The following is a 19,419-nucleotide window of genomic DNA, read 5'->3' on the forward strand; positions in this document are numbered from 1 at the left end:
AGACTGTTATTCACAGTATTGTTGGGGACAGAGATATAGTAGAGCAATTACGACATTTGCCCTGCATGTGTTCAACCTGGGTTCCTATGCCAGGCACCAAGCATTGCCAGGAGTAAGCCCTGAGCACCACTGGATGAGACCCAAGGCTCCCTTCCCTTCAGTACTAATATATTGTAAACCACAGTATCTCAATAAAAACTGGCTGGGAAGAAGAACAACAAAAAAGAATCCCAAATTAAGTAGAAGAAAGGAAATAATACACATTAGAGAGACCAGAGAGATAGTACAGCAGGTTAGGCACTTGCCTTGCACACAACTGACCTGAGCTTGATCCTCGACACCACATATGATCCCCTAAGTGCTATCAGGAGTTATCATTGATCACAAAGCCATGAGTAATTGCTGAGTGTCACCAGGTGTGGTTTAAAAAACCAAAATAAATAAAATCTCCCCAAATCAAAAGCAGTGTCCCCGTGGGTTCACTAGTGAGTTCTATTAAAACATCAAAGACTTATTATTCCCTATACTTCTCAAACTCTTTCCAAATATGAAAGAAATAAGAAGACTTCCTTACAGCTTCTATGAAGTCAACATTACCTTAATACCAAAAGCAGACAGGTTCTACTAAAAACAAAACTTAGACAAATATCCTTGATTAATGTCACAGCAATTAGGCAAGAAAGAGATATCGGAAGGATCCAAATTGGAAAAGAAGTAAAATTATGACATTATACAGAAGACCTAATAATTTACATAGAAAACCTAAAGTTTTCACCAAAAACCTCTAGGAATAATGCTACAAAGTAGCAGGCTACAAAATCAACATAAAAAAATCGGTGCCAGTTCTGTATAAAAATAATGAACTAGAAGAGAATAAAGTCAGTGATGTCTCCATTCAAAACAGAATCCCCAAACACCTAATACCTTGTAATTAACAAAGAATGTAAATGTTTTACATGCCAACAACTATACCTTGAGTATGATCCTTTGAGTATAACTCAGGGTTATTCTTGAGCACAGAGCCAGGAATAGCCCCTGAGCATCACTGACTATAGCTCAAATTCTCCTCCTCCCACCAAAACCAAAATGGTTGTTACAAACATCTATTTGTAAGTAAGCCACGGGGATTTAATTTAATGCATGAGATTATAATTAGAAGTACTATGTTGCATATTTAAAAGCAGCTAGTGAGGGCATGTGACTGACCTAGGTTCAGTCCTGGCATGCCATGGTCCACTGAGCACCTTCTGTGTGTAGTCCTGGAGGCCCCTGAGCACCACTAGGGTGACCTGAGTTATCTCCATCACTCCAGGATCTGGGCAGAACTGCATCCTTGGGCCCTTACATTGCACTAGCTGGTTGGTTGAGAATTGTTAGCAGAGTTTCCAAGATTCCTGAGCACTTCTTGGGAGACCCCTCCAAAATAAAATTAATTTAAAAGCATCATAATGTTAAAAATAATGAATTATTTTCATATAGAATAATGTGGAACTGATATCAATTACACCTCAAAAATACAAAAATGTTATTTCATCAGAAAGTATACACATTCTATTGCACTTAAACTTTAGTTTGTTATATATTTCACTACTGGTGGGTACATTTTGCAAAATAAACCACTTGTTTATAATAAGAAGTTTTGATATGAACAAATTGATTGTTTTATTATAAGTAACCCAATAATTTAATATAGGTGAATACTATCAAGGCAATATTAGTTATTTCCAAGGATTTTTCAAGTAAAGACATTATCTTGTGTTTATTAAGTGACAGAAATAAGGAAAAGGGGAAGGTAAGGAGTGAGAGAAAAGAGTGGAAGAAAAGTTTTTTCCCAGAAATAATCTGCAATTATTGATATAATACCAGTATAAATGCATATTATTATTATTATTATTATTATTATTTTTGCTTTTTGGGTCACACCTGGCGATGCACAGGGGTTACTCCTGGCTCTGCACTCAGGAATTACCCCTGGCCGTGCTCAGGGGACCATATGGGATGCTGGGATTTGAACCCGGGTCGGCCGCGTGCAAGGCAAACGCCCTACCCGCTGTGCTATCTCTCCAGCCCCGTGCATATTATTATTGTTCGAAGGGCACAGTGAACAATTTCTAGTGGTCAGAAATCAGTCTTACACACTTCAACCTGACTGCCTTAGTATGTCTTGAAGAATGTGCACAGCTCAGATGGATCCATGTTTGAATCCCAGTGCACACCTACAAATCTTCATTTTAGACAACAAACAATTCCCTCTGAAATCCATTTTACTCACCTATAAAATTGGAAAATAGTATCTACTTTAGAGTTGATGTGGCTCTAGGGAAATAGTTTTCTGGGCAACAAACTAAGCATGCAGTGAGTTTTGCTCCTATAATAATTAGTTAAGTAGCAAAAGTAAATCAGTTTGCCTTTTCTTCTTCCTTATTAAAATGTCTCATGTATGAAGTGACAAATGGAAAAAAGTGGGTGTGGAGACAAAGAAACTCTTTCCTAAATTAAGTCCATGTAGCCTAAGGGGCAGGTATATAATAACAGATGGATGATTGTGTGCAAGAATAATTCCTTTCCCTCCTGGATTTTTTTTCTGAGATGTTAATCTTCTCAAGAGAAGCCTAACTGCTTCATGTCAAATGTGAAAATAATAACATTGTTACTGGAAACAGTGATTATTATATTAATATATATTATTTTATATTCCTAAGCTCTATGATTGACTCAAAACATATCTTAAATATATTAAAGTGATATCTTCTATTAGTTTGCAAAAGCAAAATGATTTTTAAAAATACATATGAAGATTTACCCATAAAATCTATTTTATTTTGAATGAATAATCCAGTAAATATTTTGATACAGTGCTCAATTATAGAACAAACCTGAATTTAATGTCCAGCAGTTTGAAAGTGGGAACCATTTGGATTCAAAAACTTTCAAAAGGTTTTTAAACTGTTTTCAGTTTCTAGTTTGAGGCCCCAGAGTAAATGCAATATTATTTGTGTAAGTTCTGTACCCTTTGAATTTTAAGTTAACTAACAAGGAGAAAAAAATCCAACATACTTTAAATAGAATAGGGTTATTAATGAAAAGTACTTGAAACTTATAATACAGTTGGCTTTAAAACATAACTTTTACTATTGCAACTTCTTAAAACAATACTAGAGGGGCTTGAGCAATAGTACAGAGGTTAAGTCACTTGCCTTACATGTGTCTAGCCCTGTTAGATTCTCTATCACTGCATTTCTCCCCCCAAGCTCCACCACCACCAGAGCAACTTCCAAGCATTGAGCTAGGAGTTACTCCCAGTCTGTCTGGTATGGACCAGCCCTTCCCGCTACATTTGTTAATTTCTGATAGTATCAGAAACTAGTAGTCTATATTAAATAGTCCTAAATGCCAGAGATAGGCAAGAATATCTAGGCAGAGAAAAGGAAGAAAAACATTAAAAGGAAAAGTCGGGCATTGCCATGTCAAAATTACTTGAAAACTCGAAGGAAAGTAAAAAAAAGAAGAAATATAATGCAAGAATGCTTGATGCATGACTCTCATCCTCTGATTTTGTAGTTCTAGGCCTTTAATATTTACCTGTCCCGTGGTAAAAGCTTTCCTTTTAGAAATAGATACAAGAAACATGTTGCTAGGTATAGTAAGGGAAGTGAAACAAACTCAAGACCAATTGTACCAGGTATTTAATAGATCATTTAAAAATATTAAAAAGCTAAATTTGTGGTATTTATTTTCAATTTTTTGTGTGAACTTAGCTTCATTTATGACTAGTGTCAAAGTGAACACTTAATGCTAAAATCAAAACAAAAGAACAAAGCCAGGTTTGTATTTCTATATGTGAAAATCATGGCGTATCCATATCCAAAATACAGTAACAGGTATATACATACCTCTCAGAGAGCCCGGCAAGCTACTGAGAGCATCCCCCCCGCACGGCAGAGCCTGGCAAGCTACCCCTACCCGTGGCATACTCGATATGCCAAAAATAGTAACAGTAGGTTTCATTTCCCCGACCCTGAAACAACCTTCAATCATTGGGAAAAAACGAGTATGGAGATGCTGCTAAAATCTCAGGACTGAGTGTAATAGAAATGTTACTGGCACCCGGTTGAGTAAATCGATGAACAAAGGGATGACAGTGATACAGTGATGTGAAAATCACCTATAGATCTTAGATTTTATTAAGTATATCCATATACTTCTTTCACTTGTGTAAAAGAAAATAGGACGTTGCAGTATTTAGGAAATAGAAGTTAGGAAACAGCTGATAAAAGAGATGGACAGCAGCCTTACATGTCTAAGTGTAGTGACAGTCTTACTTTCAGGGAATGAGCATTGCTCATTTCAGGGAATGAGAGTGCATATTTCTACTTGTTCCTAAACGATTTCTGAACAAAATCTGTGCACCAGTAATCATTACAGATAAGAGCAAGCATTGTAGTTTTGTTTTTTCCTGTTTTTCTTTGAAGCTTCTTTTTAAATATTAGCTTCATTTAGAATAAAACTCTTGTAATTTTTTACTCACTAATTTTCTTCAGAAAATTGATTCCATAAAGAAAACATTACTTGGTAATAGAATAACAAAAAGGTATACCTAGGCATGAATGATATTCAAAATTCAATAATATCAGGTTTTATGCTGACAAATGAGCTAATACATATGGATTGGTAGTAATTGAAATAAAATCCTGCATAGAGGAGGCGAATGTCAAGTTTGGCACAGACCGGGGGAGCTCCTGAGATCAGAAAGGAAGAGGGAAACTGCAATCAGATGTCAAACTGAAGTCCACACTAGAATAACCTGACAGCCTGTGCTGGTGCCAGGTGGTTTGCTGCTTGCTGCAGATGTGGCTACGTTGCCACCTGGGGGCATGAATCACGGCTGATATCTCATCATCACCACCATCTGTTGAGTTAGTCTTGGCAGTTTTACTAGAGCCCGAGCTAGGCTTGTGGGCATGCAGGCAGAGCTGCACTGGCATATTCTTGGACTCCATCCTACCTCTTCTATTGCTACTGCTTGAAAAGTGATGGTGTAGGTTGTTTCTGGCCTCAGCAAAGCTTAAACATATTTTTTGTTGAGTGGACAAAGATGAATAAACTATCATAAAGTCTATTTTAAGGCCATAGACTAAGTTAGGGTGTTCTCTCTAGATGAAGGTTCAGCAGGGCCAGTAGTAATTCAGTTCTTCAACTGGGCAAACTAGGCCATTAGTGAAAACCTCATCTTCCAAAACCTCCTCCTGGAAGGAGTTCCTAGGACTAATCTTATATACAACCATGTGAACAGAGTGGTTAATTCATAGGGATGCTGATCAACAATGGGATCCAGTGTTCTCCACTGTAGCACTGTTGAACTGTTGTTCATTGATTTGCTTGAGCGGGCACCAGTAACCAGCAACAAGTCTCCATTATGAGACTTGTTGTTATTGTTTTTGGCATATTGAATATGCCACAGGTAGCTTGTCAGGCTCTGTAGTGTGGACAGGATACTTTTGGTACCTCTCTGAGAAGGCCAGAGGAATAGAACCCGGTTGGCGTGTACAAGGCAAACACCTTACCCGCCGTGCTATCGCTCTAGTCCCTCCTTTAAGTGTTTCTTTTTTTGGGGGGGAGAGGGGTCACATCCATAATGCTCAGAGGTTCCTCCTGGATCTGCACTCAGAAACTACTCCTGGCAGTGCTCGGAGGACCATATGAGATGCCAGGAATCGAACCTGGGTGGGCCCCATGCAAGACAAATGCCCTACCCACTGTACTTTTGCTCTGGCCCCTCCTCTAAGTATTTCTTTTGAATAACAAAAATTTCATGTTCATGGGAAAATTACCTGGGCTCAGGGAAAACCTAAAAGGGAGAGTTCAATATATTTTCTCAATAATTAAAAGTACTAGAATACAGAAAAATCAGTGAGGTTATGTAACTTCAACCAACTTAGATCTAAGTGACATTTATAGGACATTATACCTAATAACAGCACATTACAATTCAACTATACTTGGGACAATTACCAAAGTAGACCACATTCTGGACCATAAAACTAATTTCAACTAATTGAAAAAGATACGTAGCATTCGTATTGCTCATTTTTGATCAGAGTTAAGTTAGAACTATTACCTTAGATATTACCAGTGTTTTCCAATGAATATTTATTCTCCTGGTTGAACTATTAGTCCATACACCTATATTTTATTCCCCATCATTAACTCGTGGGAACAAAACCCAATTCTTACAGTCAGAACTATCACAGGTCAGAGTTACTTTATGACAATTCTGTATGTGTAAAGTGATAAAAATAGCCAAGTAATAAGGTAATTGGTGTTCATTGTGGATAGCTTCTTCCTTCATATGGCTAAGGTAATATAGAATAGCTGTCATTGCCAATAGGGAGTCTAAGAAGGGCTTTTTATTTTCCATTTGCTGACGGAATCTAGGTTCTTGAGCAAGTGTGACAGAAGAAATTTCTCAACACAGGGCCACTCACACCAGCAAAGTGATAGGAGGAAGATTGAAAAAATCCAAGGAACTCTAATTGAACAAAACATTAATCTTATCTCTGTTTAGAATAAGCATTCTGCAGACGCAAGCTTGCTGGTCGATCAATCATATGTGAACCACAGTGACCCCTGTTTTCTTTGCTCCCCATTTTCTACACCACCTCAGCACCCAAGAAACCATGAGGCAGAGTAGAAAGATTTGCTTCAGATTCTGAAAGCAATTAGTTTAAATTTTAGCTTAGCAGCATGGCAATTATGGGAACTAGAAACAAGTTACTTAACCACCCAGGGCCTCACTTTCTGTATATAGTTAGTGAAGAAATGAACACTAGTAGTTTGAGTTATTGTTAGAATTACATTTAAAGGACAGTGCATGGTGGAGAGATATTGGCACACTGGCAATGCACATGGCATGGTGATGTTGTACCCCTAAAATATATGAACATTTACGTTCAATAAGAAAACAAAAAAATAACATCAAAGGGCAATGAAATTGAAATTCAGAGTGTGGTACTAAGCAGATAGTAGCAAATCAATAAGATGAATTTGGAGGCTGAGACTTGCTGTTGGGTGACATTTAAATAGAATACCCATAACTGTCCAAATAAAGTAATGCCAGTGATGTACATTTATTGTGTTTCAGGTTGCATTTATATTGTGTTGCCCTTCAACTTTAAAGGAGTTTTAAATATATATACTACACAGAAAAATTCTCTGAATTTTACTAGAATCAATCCAATAAATGTTCAGTCAGGTAACACTATAGTGCCTGAAAGAATAGTACAAAAATAAAACAATTCAAATGCACTGATACTAATATAAGTATAGTGTATATTTATGTAATTATGTTTATGTTAGATAACTGCAGTCCTTTGGTCCATCAGTACAGTTTTAATTATTATGGAAAACGTTTTTATCCATAAGAATGTTTTATTTTTTATTTTTCTTTTTTTTTGCTTTTTGAGTCACACCTGGAGATGCACAGGGGTTACTCCTGGCTTTGCACTCAGGAATTACTCCTGGCAGTGCTCAGGGGACCATATGGGATGCTGGGAATCGAACCCGGGTCGGCCGAGTGCAAGGCAAATGCCCTACCGGCTGTGCTATCGCTCCAGCCCCAAGAAGAATGTTTTATTTTTATAATTTCCTTAGATGGGATATTTTATACAAGGCCTTGATATTTATTTCTCAGTAAGTCATTATTTTTGTTATCTATCTTAAAATAATAGATCATAATTTATTTTTAATCAACAATAAATAATTATTATTTGATAATAGATCTTCCCAAATGTCCATCTTTATTTATCTCATATTGATATATCTACTCATCAGGAAAATAAAACCTAACAAAAGAGGTAAGTCCTGCAGTGTAGAAAAATAAATTGAAAAATTAAGGATATTTGTTTGTTTTAAGACCAGAGACAATATTGGAGCAGGGAGCAATTCTGAATTGTTAGCCCTGTCAAAATTCTTAACACCTAAAAGTGTTACAATTCCTATTAAGTGGACATGACATTATGTAGATTATATGTTAGTCAAGGAGACATTCCTAGTATTTGTAATGATATTAAACAATGCTATTTTGAGAGTCTTCAACTGTCTCCACTGAAAGAGATTGTCACATGGTAAAGAGCCTATTTCAAACTCAGCATATGACTTCAAGACAATAAGTACAAAATAATGGCAATAATTTTGCAATGATCACTTTCAAACTAAATGATTTTTTATCTTATTGTGTCATAGGAAAAAAGAAAACCAAGTACAAAACCATATCTGCAATATGTTATGCTTTGTGTATAAAGGGTAAAAAAGTGAGATGCCTCTTCCTAGAGAATCTGGAAAGATGCATGTAAACATACACATACCCCAAACAGTAACCATATGAGGTCAAAGGTAGACCTGGTGGATAAGTGCATCTGATAAATATAGATATTTAAAATTTTTTATTTTGGAGCCATGTCTTTGTATTATTTGTAATGAAAGTTTAGAAATATATCTTCATGAGACCTTCATTGTTCTTCATTTTCTCTTTGTTTTTTTTAGTGAGATTATGTTTTTTATGAACTGGACACCAACTGATTTTTTTTTTTTTTTGCTTTTTGGGTCACACCGAGCAATGCTCAGGGGTTACTCCTGGCTTTGCACTCAGGAATTGCTCCTGGCAGTGCTTGGGGGACCATATGAGATGTCCCCCCCGGGAGATCGAACCCGGGTCGGCCGCGTGCAAGGCAAACGCCCTACCTGCTGTGCTATCACTCCGGCCCCACCAACTGATTGTTTTAAGAAAGTACTAAATGTGAAATTCAATTGTAAAATTTATTTTATATACATATATATGTGTGTTTCTCTTTAAGTTTCTTAATCTTTGGTCTGCTCACCAGCCCATAATAAAGGCTGCTTTTTAACCTTAACTTCATTCATTTTGATCACGAGGCTGAAGGGATTCAGAAGAATTCTTAACCTAAATTGTAAACTATTGAAAAGAGAAAATGATCATTTTAATCACATCTGAATGCTCAAATTAAAGCAAAATGGAGCAGAAGTATATGTCCAAAATGCCATAATAATTTTTCCGGCCTGCATAGCAAGCACATTTTTGTATGATCATTCCAACGGACTGTCATGAAGGGATATTTATACTCTAGATGTGAGTGAGTGTGGTGTGGTGACATATATCTGAGGAGATATAAAATCATACCTCTGAAACATTTACAAGGTAAACCAACATTGCCTCAATAAAAAAATAAATATATCTATATGACTAAAAGGAAACAACACAACTTTTTCAGTGTTTTTGAAAAAAGAATACTGTTATACCTGTGTTTTATTATAAATAACCAGGTTGTGTCATATTTTATCTTCTTGCCAGCAAAGTAAGGACATTGTTTCATAAAGCTTCTAAAACATATGTGATTATTTAATTAAATCATATTTCCTTGAGAAAATAAAGTTCATTCGCATTTATAGCAGACCACTGTGAGGAGTACATAATTGTCATAAGACCAGGGTAGCCAGTACCGGTTGCTTGTGGAACAAAACTCCTCAATTTTTAAAACATTTTTTTAAAAAATAAACATACAATCATACGTGTTCATTTACTTTAAAAATTCTAAAGATGAAGAAAATTATCGTCTATATATTTAAGTCCTTGTATAAATTACAAAACTCAAGTTTATGTTACAGAGTCCCTTCCCCATAGGAAGCATAAAGCACTTTTGTGGTACCTTTCACCAGTAAATACTTGTATCACATTGAATTTGACAAACAAAATGAAAGTCAATATTGCATCTTTAAGCCCCAAGAGAACATTCTTCTAAGCTGTCTCTTATGGTGGATGAGCTTCAAAAGTCACTTGATTGCCATGATTTAACTCAGTATCAAATAAAGATATATAAAAGTAATACATATATTTGACTTCAGTAGAAATCCGAAACATCAGTGAACTGTAGACTCTTCTTGCTTGAAGTCATCGAACACCCGTTGGAAGACACCCAGGAGTAGTTTAAGACCAAGACAACAAAATAAAATTATAACCATATAATAATAAAAATAAAAATAAAATAAAATAATAACAACCCAAAATGAGGTAAACTCCCCTTTTAAAAGGCAATACGTGTTGCCCGGACTGTCAGGAGAGAGTTCGATTGTACCTGACACCCAAATGTTTTTCCAGCCAGAGTTCAGCTAGTTGCATGGTTGAGGCAAAAGTACTTGCCTTAGATCCTAAGCACATCTTATACTGCTTAGGGTCCAAGTTAGGGTCACAATGAACTGGATGGAAAATATGCACCACTCCTACTTCTTGACTTCTGAAAGGTCTTAAGCCAGATAAGATAACTTTATTATAGAGATCTACATCTTCGAGTCCCCAGCCTTGTATTGAGGTATCAAATCCACCTGCACCCAGAAGATCACTTTTGTAAATACAGGTAATTCCATATCCATAGTCTCTCCAGAATCCAGTCTTCTTTGAAAAGACAAAGTCATCATCAGTGGTAGGATTTCCCCTGTTGGTTACCTTTGGGTCATACTGGCTAAAGATGATGGGGTAGTATACCTGTTGTCCCTGAATTGTATTGTCTCTACATCGCTGGAGAAAGTCTACTCTGAAAATCAAGTCAACATCACAAAATAGCAGCAAAGTATCGTTATCAAACTGGGAAGAAGCCATTTCAAGACCAAGACCTCTGGAAAATTCTCCTTTCATTGGTATCAGTGTGATTTCTGCTTTAGGGTATCTGTTCTGATATTCTTTTATCAGCTCAATATGTTTGTTAGACTCCTGATCCGTTTCCCCACTGAAAAGGATGATGACCAGTTTTATATTCTGCTTTGGGATAAGACAAGTATTTTCAAAGTTCTCCATGAATCTCAAGAAAATATCGTATCTTCCAATGAGAGGAACAAGAATATGGATTTTCTTTTCACTGTGCCCTCCCATTTCTTTGGCACCTTGAAAAGAAGATAACATCTTTAAAGAATTTGAAATAAAAGAAAATGATTGTGAATTACTGTTAATACTCTCCACCAGACTGTTGACATCAAGCTCTTCAGTTTCTCTGAAGAAAGGCTTGCTGAACAGCTGCTGAAGATAAGCATGACGTCTGACTGGAACTGTCAACTTCCTCCCCTTGTGTCTTTTGTATAAGAGAAGCAAATCCAAAATGTATTCCACCCCATGCATGGGATTAACTCGGCGGTAACCATACTGAATTTCCTTGAAGTCAATGAGCCTTCCTCTACTCTTGGCGTTCTCATTGATCATCTCCATCACTTGGAGAACAGTGTCATCCAGTGCTGTTCTTAGGATGCTGTTGATGCTCTGTCGAGGAGGCTGATTTTCAGATGCAGAGTAAAGGAGCTTTCCAGTCAGGAATTCCCATTCTATCACTTCATTTCTCTCCTGAGGCTGGAAATGATTGAAAGACGGCATCACTCCCAGCTGCTGGTCTTCCTTGCTTACTTCACTGTTACTGAGTTTGCTCATCAGAGCACTCTCCCGGTGGAGCTGGATGGTGCGGTAGCGAAGTTCAGAAATTTTACGGCTCAGCATATAATTATGAAGCCTGTATTGATAGGCAGGCCTCTTGTTGGGATGAAGTGTTATAGCAGCATGGATTTTGCTATTATGAAGGTCTTGAATATAACCTTTTTTATTGTGTTCATAATTTTCATGGAACAGTTGCTGCATCTGAAAGTAAAGAGAAATCAGGATGTTAGAATAAATTATTTAAATGGAAATATACTACAATACTTAAATTGCTATAAAATTATTTCTGTGGCATTTTAAAAATTACTTGTAAATGTGTGTTTAAGTAATAAATAATATATTTTAAAAATAAAATAATATTATCAAAACAAGATACCTCATGAGATAGAAATCATATAAAAATAATACAAATCTACCATTTGTATGATTCTGTTTATATGAAATTGAGAAATATGTAATGCTAACTATACTATTAGTTGTTAAATAGTTGTTAAATAAAAATCAAGAAAAGTTATGGGGAACTTTAGAGGACAGGTAATGTTCTAATTGATGATCTTATTTGTGATTACATGTATGTATTCAATTTGTAGACATTCCTTGAACTGTTACTGAAGATATGTATCATATCCCAGATACTAAAGACTAGATTTAAAAATATATATACACATGTATGTGGAATTGGGTGGGTTTGGGGATTTTATACATGTATATGTGTATGTCAGCTGGAGTGATAGTGCAGCGTGTAGGGTGTTCGCCTTTCACGAGGCTGACCCGGGTTTGATTCCTTTGCCCCTCTTGGAGAGCCTGGCAAGCTACTGAGAGTATCGCGCCAGCACGGTAGAGCCTGGCAAGCTACCCGTGGCATATTTGATATGCCAAAAACAGGAACAACAAGTCTCACAATGGAGATGTTACTGGTGCCCGCTTGAGCAAATCAACGAGCAACAGGATGACAGTGATAGTGACAATATGTGTATGTATGTGTGAGTGGATAAAGAAAGATGGAAGTGTTGGGGTCTCAGCAGCCAGCCTGAGACCCTGGCCAAATCCCCCGCCCTTAGAAGCAGGAGCAGGCTCTCTTCAAACAGGGCCCTAAGGCCCTGTGCCAGCACTCCACCCAGAAAGGCTCCCGGGTTGAGGAGATAATGGGATGAAACTTGAAAGTCACCACTTGTCTGAGCCACCATATCCGACCTTGAGAGGAGGGGAACATAAATCATTAGTTAACATCTGTAAAGGGCCCCGAAAAATGTTTACTCAAGAGTTGATAACCAGGTGTCCATAATGTCCACTCCTCCCTAAAACTTTGCCTTTAAATATCAGTATGTAAGCGCTATTAAAATGAGAGTTGCTTGATCTCCAACTCTCCCCCCTCTGCGTGGTTCTTTCTCGGTGGCGGCGGTAGGGTGGCCGCAGTGCGCAGCGGGGCAGGGCAGAGGCTTCTCCCCTTCCCACTCCCTCTCCTATAGGGAGTAAGTCCGGTGGCTGGGGATCATACTCCAGTTTGCCGGGGTCTAATGGCCAGGACCCTGACAGGAAGGATTATGGGAGGGAATGGGAGTCAGAGGGTGAGGGGAGAGGAATAGAGAAAAGAGGGACAGAGAAGATATTGAAGAAGTTTTCCTATGGAAAGTTATATCAAAAGAATAAGGTAAATACCATGTGTGATTATATGTCTTTAGCATCTTATGTAGTCCTTTTTTCAAAGCAACAGCATTTTACTTTGAAGTGGATACTTTGAGAGAATATATTTGACTTGAATTAAAATGCATCCAAGTGTTTGTAAGTGAACCATTATATCTCCATTTTTAGAATATTTAAAACATTTAAAAAATTTTATTGAATCCCCATGAGATCCAATAAAACTGTTCATGGTTGAGTTTCAGTCGCACAATGTTCCAACACCCATCCCTCCACCAGAGTACATTTTCTATCACCAATTTCCCCAGCTTCCTTCCCCACTCCTTCCAGCATGCCTCTGTGACAGTCACTTTTCTTCTTTCTCTCTCCCTTTCTCCTTTTGGACGTTAAGGTTTACAATACAGGTACTGAGAGGTTACCATATTTGTATTTAGAAGTATTTTTAACAAAAAAATTTTATTTTACTTTATATCATTCTCCATCAATATTTTTCTTTATGGGTAAGAAGGCAAACATATTCAAATTATACCACCTCTTTAAAAGAAACTGATTATTTTAACTTATTTTTTAAAGTGTGTTTTATATTACTAAGTAAAGGGAACACATTAAAATAAATAGGATGAGGATTCATAGCAATAATAGAATAGGTACTGTGCTTGCTTTGCATGTAGCCAACTTGGGTTCCATCCCCAGCATTCCATATGTTTTTCGCAAGCACCACCAGGAGTGATTCCTGGACATAGAGCCAGGAGAAAACCTGATCACAGCCAGGTGTGGCCCGAAAACAAAACAAAACAAAACAAAAATCAGAGGCTTGATTAGAGTTGAATGGCCAAACTGTAACCTTATCTCAAACTTTTCTTGTAGAGATATTGAAGTGATTAACACTGCATAATTTGATAAAAAGCAACATTATCCTATGAAATTATAATATTTTACTGTTGAAATATGTAACCACTCATATCCCTTATATTATATTTCAAGGTATCTGTATAGTATGAATATTTTAATGTTTCATTAATGTTGTAAACATGGAGAGAGGTGAGGATAGTTTTTTTTTTTGCTTTTTGGGTCACACCTAGTGATGCACAAGGGGCACTCCTGGCTCTGCACTCAGGAATTACCCCTGCCGGTGCTCAGGGGACCATGTGGGATGCTGGGAATCAAACCCGGGTCAGCCGTGTGAAGGCAAACGCCCTACCTGCTGTGCTATATCACTCCAGCCCAAGGATAGTCCTTCTAAGTAGCAAGTTTATATATGTTACAGGTAGAACAATCATAATAACACACTGAACTTATGTCCTATTTTTTATTAAGAAGTATTAAGTATACTTAATTATTTTTACTTTCACATGTTGTGTCAGTTGGAGTAGTTGAGTGAGACCAGAGATTGTTTAAGGTTATGAAACAAGTCAATCTGGGATTTGAGAATTGATTTACCCATTTCTAATATACTTCCTAGACAGTGTTCTTAGATATTTCTTTCCTTTTTAAAATAAGATAAAATCAACAATATCAACATATATTAAATGTTGATAAAATTATATTCAGTGTATGGCATTGCATTTCATACTTAGAAATGATAACTATATATATAAACAACAGTTCAAGAACGTGCCTTACTTTTCTGAGTTTGTTCTTTTTTAGCTAGAAGTTTTCAGATAATAGGAGTACTACATTTAGTTCATTTGCTTCATCTTTATTTCTGGAAATGCTTGAGATTAGTAATAACTTGCCACATATAGTCATTTCTTTGATGTATCTAACATGTATCAAAATTCCTTCTCTTAATAAAAGTCCTCAACCTTTTACTACAAAAAAAATGCCTTATTGATCTTGGGATGGGGGTGTTACTGGCACACTATCTGCCCAGACGTGATCCAGAGCAGCCGCACATGAAACGAGTCTTCTGCTCCTTACAGACTATGATCCTAGAGGACTACTAACCAATTTTGGCACTCAGTGGCTTCTTATAGAAATGCATCTAGACTGTGAACTGAGCTAAAATATCAGAAATCCAAAACCACGCGGCCTCGAGCTCATATATTCTTCATTCTCAGCAATGGAAAACAAATTATCAAATGATGCCTTTTCAGCAGGTTTGATTGTTGGGGGAAAATTCCAAATAATAATAGTGAGTTCTCTGTTGAAATATTGAATGTATTCAAAGTATAGAGAGAATAAAGTGAAGATCATTAGCCACACAGGTGGGGGGGTGGGATGGGAAACTTGGTTCTTGGTGGTGGAACACGTGCACTGGTGAAGGGATGGGGGTCTGATCACTGAGTGACTGAGAATTGAACCTGAAAGCTTTGTAACTTTTTTCATGGTGATTCAATAATAAAAATGAAAATCTAAAAAAAAAATAAAAGAAAAATGTCTTGCTGTGGTGATTTCAGAAAACAAGAGTTCAAAAGGGCATAATTATTTAACTCAGAGTCAACAGAGAATAAAGAGAATATGAATAACAATGGGAGTAGCTGACTTTACTACTTAACACACTGAATTTTGAATGTAGTAAAGTTGTTTTAAGAAAGAGTATACCTTTTACTTTAAAAAGCCCTCATTAAATTAATTCAGGATGTATCTATATAATAGATCTATCTTGTATAAAAATAGTTAATCATGTATATTAGTGTGTAAATTTTGTTAAGCATTATCCAGATGCAATAAATCTGTTTTCTTAGAAAATGTACATGTGTCTTCAGAAAGAGCTAGAGATGGTTAAGTAGGTTAAATAGGAGCTTAATAGGAGTTAAATAGGTGCTTTATCTGCTCTTCTTTCAGGAACCTCGCTACCTTTTTACCCATTAATATCTCTTTTCCTTTTCCTTAGCCAAGTAATACCCTACTGTTTTTACTTCTTTCCCTTCCTATTTAGATACTCTAGACCCTAACTTTACAAGGATTAACACCTTTCTTGAGTATTTGTAAGACATTCTTTCATCTAAGAACTCTGAAATCCTCCAAGTATGTGTCTTACTGCTTCAGCTACTTATTGTCTTTGTGTGTGTGTGTGTGTGTGTGTGTGTGTGAAGGGCAGGTGGGCCTCCTAAGGGATTTTCAGTAGGTATAGAGGAAAATTTTGGCAATATTTATTCAACTGACTGACAGCTTAGTACTGGAACCTGAGTATGTGGGGCTGCTTTGACCCTGCAGTGCTTAGAAGCACTAGGGTTGTCCTAGCAATTGCTTGAAGGGTTTTTGGGCTACCCCTGGTGATGCTTGGGAAGCATTGTGATGTCGGGGATGGAACTGAGTCCCTGTACCATCTCTCTCTCTTCTCCAACCTATCTGCCCACTGTCTCACTATATATAGGCTTTGGCTTTTCTCTCAAAAGATTGTAATTCTCTTGAAGGCCTGAATCTACCTTCCTATCTGCAGGATAACACTGATTTGTCCTTTCTCCTTTCTCCAAGGAGCTTAGGTTTGCTAAGTAATACCCACCACAATGCTCCCGAAGCACTCCTCCCATGTCCTTATAATTCATTTTTAACTTTTTCTTCTGTTTCCCCTATTTGTTAATCACCTATATCCCCAAATCAGACCCTGGGACTTGTAAGGTCAGATGCTTCTAAGGATTCTGTATTTTGTATTTGTAAGTGACATATTGTTTTTCTCTTTCCCTTATGTCCTTTGCATAGTTTAATTTAGAGCAATGTCCTTTTTGTATAGATACAGGAAGACAGCTAATGCTATGTTTTGTAACTTGGGAGTTAATTGACTCCGAATAATATTTACTTCTGGGCATCTGTCATATTTACTCGACTTAAGCCTCAGTTGTACTTAGTTCCTAGCATCACAAAAGCAGGGTCCTGACGAAGGGACTCGATGGACCCAGAACAATCATTTGTAAACTACCCTGGCATCGAAATGGGATTGGCCAAGTGCATAAAACTTATAATAAGTTAAGGGCATGGGCATGGTCAAATTCTGTCATGACCCAAAGACAAATGACTGAACAAGGGCCCTTATAGGGTTAGGAAGGACTAATATGGCCTGAAGACTGTAGTCTGGGATCTATAGTGAGATGTCCCGAGGAGAGCCACCCTATTAGCTTAGCATATCTCTTAATGTGTCCATACGAAATGACTAGAAAGATTATTAAGAAGTAAATCTAAGATGACTGTTTATGGACTAAGGAATAGAGAAGTATGTCCTTGAATGAAAAACACGCCCTTGAGCGGATATATTAGCAGGAAGAGATCTCTATCTTAGAAGAACTTCCCTGGAAGGAAGGGCTTTCATAGGTTGATTGTGCTATCTGACCTATGAGTAGTTGCTACTTCCAACCTGGTTGGTTAAGTTCTTGACAAAGGTTGTGAGACTGGGCACTAGGAGACAAGCATGGGTAAAGTAGGAAACAGGAACCAGGGGCAGTGTGAGACTGCAATGGGGAGCTTCGTGAGATTGGAATAGGTGTGCAGGGAGAATGGAATAAACAGTGGGATGGAGATTGGAATAAATGGCAACTGACCATCAACCAGCTTGGTGGTCCTGTTCCCTCCTTCATGTGTCTTCTGGCAGGTGCAGGCTGGGGTGGGGAAGTTATCGTGGCCACTGAATGCATGTGATGAGAGAGCACACACAATCATTTTTGAGCACACACCTATTCTAACTCAGAGAAATGGACCTATATGTGCAAAACCAGACAGCTTCTAATAGACCATGTGTCTAAGACATAAAGTATGTGACTGGAAAAATTATTTAACTTTATTGTGTCTGAGTGTAATGTTCTTTAAAGTGAGGAATAACCTGTCTCATAACTTGATAGCACTAAATTAAGAATTTATATTTGAAGCACTTTGAATAGTCTTTATTACATTGAGTTAGCATCAATTGTAGTTGGTGTTGTTCTTGTTACTTATTTTTACCATTATTATATTTGAGTAAATAATTGTATGAGAATGAATGGCTTTGATTATAATTTTCTGGAAAATAATTCAAATATGCTCAGTATTATCGTTATTTCACTTAGATTATCATCTACATACTAAAAAACTAGAAAATATAAGATATTCATGGATATTTTATTTTATTTTGTTCTCTATTAAAAAAAGATTGCAGGGGCTGGAGTGATGCCTATCACAGCAGGTAGGGCATTTGCCTTGTGGCCGACGTGGGTTCGATTCCCAGCTTTCCATATGGTCCCTGAGCATCAGCAGGGGTAATTCCTGAGTGCAGAGCCAGGAGTGACCCCTGTGCATAGCCAGGTGTGACCCAAAAAGAAAAAAAAATTCATTTCCTTTTCCCTGTTAAGGAGAAAAATACCCTTTATTTGTGGTCAAAGTTATTTCAATTTTGTACAAGGTTTTGTTGTTGTTGTTTTCATTGGTCTACTACTGTCACTGTATCACTGTCATCCCGTTATTCATTGATTTACTTGAGTGGGCACCAGTGATGTCTCTATTCCTCCCAGCCTTGAGATTTTAGCAGCTTCTCCTTACTCATCTTTCCTGATTGGAGGCTCTTCCAGAGTTAGGGGAATGAGACCTATTGTTATTGTTTTTGGCATATTGAATACACCACGGGTAGCTTGCCAGGCTCTGCCCGGAAAAGACCATACTTAGAAAAACCCCAGGATTTTAAAAAATGCGCTGGATAAGGGGCTGCAGTGATAATATGTGGGCAGGACACTTGCCTAGCTTGTAGCTAAGACAGGTTCATTCCCCGACATCCCATATGGTTCCCCCAGGCCCACCAGGAGTGATCCTTGAGCACCACCAGGTACAGCCCAAACAAAAACAAAAACACCACAGATGTGATGAAGCAATCTGCAAAGGCCCTTGATGTATCTCTGTTTCTGTGATGTCATGCCCAGCCAGCCATCTGTCCTGGAGAATGTCCCATCTGCTTAGAGGGATGGAGAGGCAGGTAGAGCCTCTCCCACGCTACCCATCTAGTCCTGGCTAAGATTTCTTGTCTCCCTGTTGGTCCCCTCTGGGCGATCTGTTCAGGACTGGAGTGGTCCACTACATATTTACCTAAGAGAAACTATTCTCTAACTTAGAACATTTTTTAAAAGTTTATTCTTATTGCTGGATTAGGATTTGGGGAATGATAGCATTTTTTAATTATTATACCAGAAAATACAAACAATGCAAATTAGAATTATTTATGATGGTATGAAAAGAGTTAAATAATCAAAGTGGCAAAACATATTATGGTGTATATGTAAGGGTTGGGAAAGATGTCAGCAACAAGTCCTGGAAGACACCACAGAGCCGGAGATCTCTCCGGGCCCCTACTGAGCCAATTTTACCTGGGCTCCCTAGATGGAGCAGGTACA

The 19,419-nt window shown here is 37.5% G+C and overlaps 1 protein-coding gene across 1 annotated transcript in view; it reads right to left on the reverse strand.

Moving 5' to 3' along the window:
• Positions 1 to 2,365: 2,365 nt before the first annotated feature.
• CHSY3 (chondroitin sulfate synthase 3) overlaps positions 2,366 to 19,419 on the reverse strand; it is a 250,934-nt gene continuing 233,880 nt past the window's right edge. Inside the window, exon 3 of the mRNA XM_012933064.2 lies at positions 2,366 to 11,689. Coding sequence (XP_012788518.2) covers positions 10,127 to 11,689 — 1,563 coding nt within the window. The 3' untranslated portion in view covers positions 2,366 to 10,126. The remainder of the gene's footprint in view (positions 11,690 to 19,419) is intronic.

Source organism: Sorex araneus, chromosome 6 (assembly GCF_027595985.1).
Source record: "Sorex araneus isolate mSorAra2 chromosome 6, mSorAra2.pri, whole genome shotgun sequence".
NCBI classification, from domain to species: domain Eukaryota; kingdom Metazoa; phylum Chordata; class Mammalia; order Eulipotyphla; family Soricidae; genus Sorex; species Sorex araneus.